This window comes from Elephantulus edwardii, unplaced genomic scaffold, assembly GCF_000299155.1.
Source record: "Elephantulus edwardii isolate Elephantulus edwardi_28Jun2011 unplaced genomic scaffold, EleEdw1.0 scaffold00006, whole genome shotgun sequence".
NCBI classification, from domain to species: Eukaryota; Metazoa; Chordata; class Mammalia; order Macroscelidea; family Macroscelididae; genus Elephantulus; species Elephantulus edwardii.
The window spans coordinates 35,442,560-35,446,099 of NW_006399756.1; the positions used below are offsets into that span (position 1 = coordinate 35,442,560).

Genomic DNA, 3,540 nt, shown 5'->3' on the forward strand with positions numbered 1-3,540 from the left:
AAAAAAAAAAAAAAAAGAGGCAATTGCTTATTTAGGCAATTATTTTGAGTAAAATAGAAAACTATCAGAATTAAGCAAAAGAACAATAGTCTATCCATTTTAATAAGTTGTTGCTGTTATGTGCTGTCGAGTCGCCTGAGACTCATAGTGACCTTATGTACAACAGCCCTAAACCCTGACCTTATCCTGTGCCAATCTCATTGTCTCTGACACATCTACCCCCATTACCTGAGTCACAGAATCAATCCATCTCATCGAAGGTCTTCCTCTCCTGCGCTGTCACGCTCCACCCTCTCAAGCATGATGTCCCTAAGAACTGGTCCCTCCTTGCATCATGTCCAAAGTATGGCAGATGAATAAGAAAGTTGGGAAATGTCCTCCCATGCAATTTGCAGCCTCTGGAAATGTGCTGGAGGGTCTGCTATGAGTCAGTTTTGACTCGAAGGTACATAACAACACAACTAAGAACAGAAGAAACTGGATAGAGGAAGGGTCAGAGATTTGAAGGTGCGGAAGAACTGGTCAAAGTATAGAGGGACAGGAACAGATGAGGACACCAGTGAGACTCATGGGAGGAGATAAGAAAGAGGGGCCTGGGAATAAGGGAGGTGGAGGATGTGAGGAATGAGGAGTGAGACTGACTGGGATGAACTGATAGGAAATGGAAATGGAAAAGGTCTGAGATTGGAGTGGGATGGCTAGAGAATGGGGAATCTATGGGTGGCAAAAAAATTATATAGACTATAATGTGGATAGAACACATGAAGAGAAGGGTAGACAAAAGAAAAGAAAAAGAAAACACAGGTGTTGGAAGCTACAGCCCAAGTTCAATTCCCTACTTCATCAATGTTTACTTTTGAAACTTTAGTTTCTTCAGCAGTAACGTTTTTATGACTGTGTACTGTCAAGTTGGGACTGAACCACAGGTGACCCTCTGGTGGATTTCAGAGGCAGTTAACTGTATGGGAGGAGACCGCTGCTCATCCTTCTCCAGAGGAACAGCTGGTGGATCTGAACCGCATGCCTCCGGGATTGAAGAGCAACTACTTGCCACTAACCCACCAGTGCTTCCCGCAAAGAATTATTATAAGGGCTGAATGATACAATCTATACACTTTTAGCACCTCCTTGAGTATGTGGAAGCACTCAATAAATGTAAGGTATTATTATTCATAAATAACTTCAATTCAAAAAAGTAAGGCCTAATAATAAAACTTAACTACTATCAAATATTTGATTCTTGGTCTTTCGATCGTTAGTTTTCCTGAGGGTAAGGAAAAGAAAAAAAAATCCAACCGTCTCTAAAACTTGATCCGAAGTTTGGCCATGTGAGTTTTCTTCCCCATTTAAGATGAAAAATGAAAGACCTTCATCCAATGAGACACTTGTCTGTTGAGTAAACAATAGTAAACCAATATTGGACTTTTTCTGCTTATAAATGGCATTATTTTGGTATAGGGTATGAAGTTATTCTGTTACATATGTTAATAAATAAGAAGCAGCACAGATAATATCAAGTTTCATTTAACTTTGAGTCGATTTGGTTCAAGCAGCAGCTCTGAGGGGGGAAAAGATGGGAAATCTCTTTTCATGAAAATGCACAACCTCAGAAACTCAATGCAGAGCTGTTATGAGTGGGAAGAGACTTGACAACACTGGATCTGGTTGGTTCCTAAGCTGTTTGTTTGACTGTTCTGGCAACCATGATAAAAATCTGAATAAAGTAGGATCCAAATCTCCATCTGCTCAAACTTGTTTCTCAGTCTATTCTGAGTATTCACAGCATTGATACTCAGTTTGACTAAAATGTGGAGGAAATAGTTTTAAAGGAGAGATGGGAGATGAATTTATACTACAATAAAAATTACGACTCATTAGGTGGCAAAGATGTGACTAGGGAAAAAAATTTATCTTATAGACTATTCGTATCTATAATTTAACTGCCATATTAGCTTAAAAAGTTATTCACCTTACACCATTGATATATGTTATTATCAAAGAGCAGCCGAGTTGAAGACTTTTCACCTTGCATACTCTGAAACACAACATAAGTAAATGGTATTGAGAGTTAAATCTTTATATAAGTATTTATGTTTACATACATAATAAAATTATGCTAATATTTCTTTTTTTCCAAAGTAGGTAAAAAGTAAGCCTTCTGAGTGCTTTTCTTTAAAGAAATATATGTATATATACTTTTCAGATGACACATAATTTCTATGAACAGATAATTTTTCTTAGCTTTGGGTTTGGGTCACAGGAAAGTTACGGGGGGGAGGGGTCACCATGGGAAAGAACTTGAAGTTTTTTGGACCTAAGAGGCTAAATTAAGCCTGAATTTTAGCTCCTTAACAAAGAAACATTTATTATACTATTTATCTTACTTAAACAGTAAATTAGAAAATGGTACAGAAAAAAGAGAATACAAATGTCCAATCATAACAAAATGGATTGAGAAATGGTGGCACATTCACATAGCAGAATACCATCCAACATTCTGGAGCACCAATTTAAAAAAATACTACATAACGTGGGAGAGACTGGAGAGAATTATGCTGAGTGAACGAATTCATTCTCATAAGAACAAATACTACATAAGATCATTATTGTAAAAATAGAAGGATAACTAGTAAACCATGTATCAGGATCCAAGGGGGGAAGGAGTGGGAGCAGAGGGGTGAGGAAGGGTAGGGATGAAATCACAGACTTGCACAATTTGGTGGGTGGAGGGAGGGGGTGAAGGAAATTGGAAAGATCCTGAGAAGACGGGGTAAGGGTAGGCATAGTTCAATGGTGATTCATTTTATAAAACATAACGAATGGCAATGATTGTATGAACTACAACGTGAATGAAGAACAGTGTGAAACACAATGTATATACAGTTTATAAGCAAATCAATAGAAAATAAAAATAAAAAAAAGAAGAAAGTATTACCTTAGCATTTTTCAGTTTTTCTCTTACTTTGCCTCTCAATGTGCCCATTAAGTCCTGCTTCTCTTCTGTAGCTAAATCTATTAGGAAGCACTTTTTACAATTAAATAGCAAAGAGACTTATTAAACATCTAAACTGCATGCATTTCTAAGCATCAGGACAAGTACAAAGACTAGATCATTGTCCCAAGAGCCTTTAGAATTGAAGACCAGTTCTCCATTTGGACTAAATCCTGTCATACCTAGTCAGGCTTGACTTTTGTTTCTTGTAGCTTTCCCCCTAGCCTTGTCACCTTCTTTTGCTGTTTCCTCAACTACTATCCAGAGTCTCTTTGTTGTCAGCTAAAAAGGAAGCTCAGATAAGCAAACTTTCACCTTTATCTTTTTAGGAAGTCAGGGGAATATTCATCTGCTACAAAGATTGTTCTGTGAAATATACCAAAAAAGCAAAACCCATTGGTTTCAACTTTGTTGAAGCTGGAAAGAGAGGTATCTGAAAGAAGACAAAGAAGTCTGAGAAAAACTGGATGAAATATGTTTACGGCATTGAAGTCTATGGGGGAGAGAATAGTCTAAAAGTATTATATTTTAGGGCATTATTTTTATCG

At 37.3% G+C, this 3,540-nt stretch overlaps 1 protein-coding gene across 1 annotated transcript in view; it reads right to left on the minus strand.

Moving 5' to 3' along the window:
• LOC102855954 (coiled-coil and C2 domain-containing protein 2A-like) overlaps positions 1-3,540 on the minus strand; it is a 43,814-nt gene that overhangs the window by 36,368 nt on the left and 3,906 nt on the right. The window contains exons 3-4 of the mRNA XM_006880208.1: positions 2,936-3,012; positions 1,309-1,389 (exon numbers count right to left, since the gene is read on the minus strand). Of these exons, the coding sequence (XP_006880270.1) occupies positions 1,309-1,389; positions 2,936-3,012 (158 nt within the window). The remainder of the gene's footprint in view (positions 1-1,308; positions 1,390-2,935; positions 3,013-3,540) is intronic.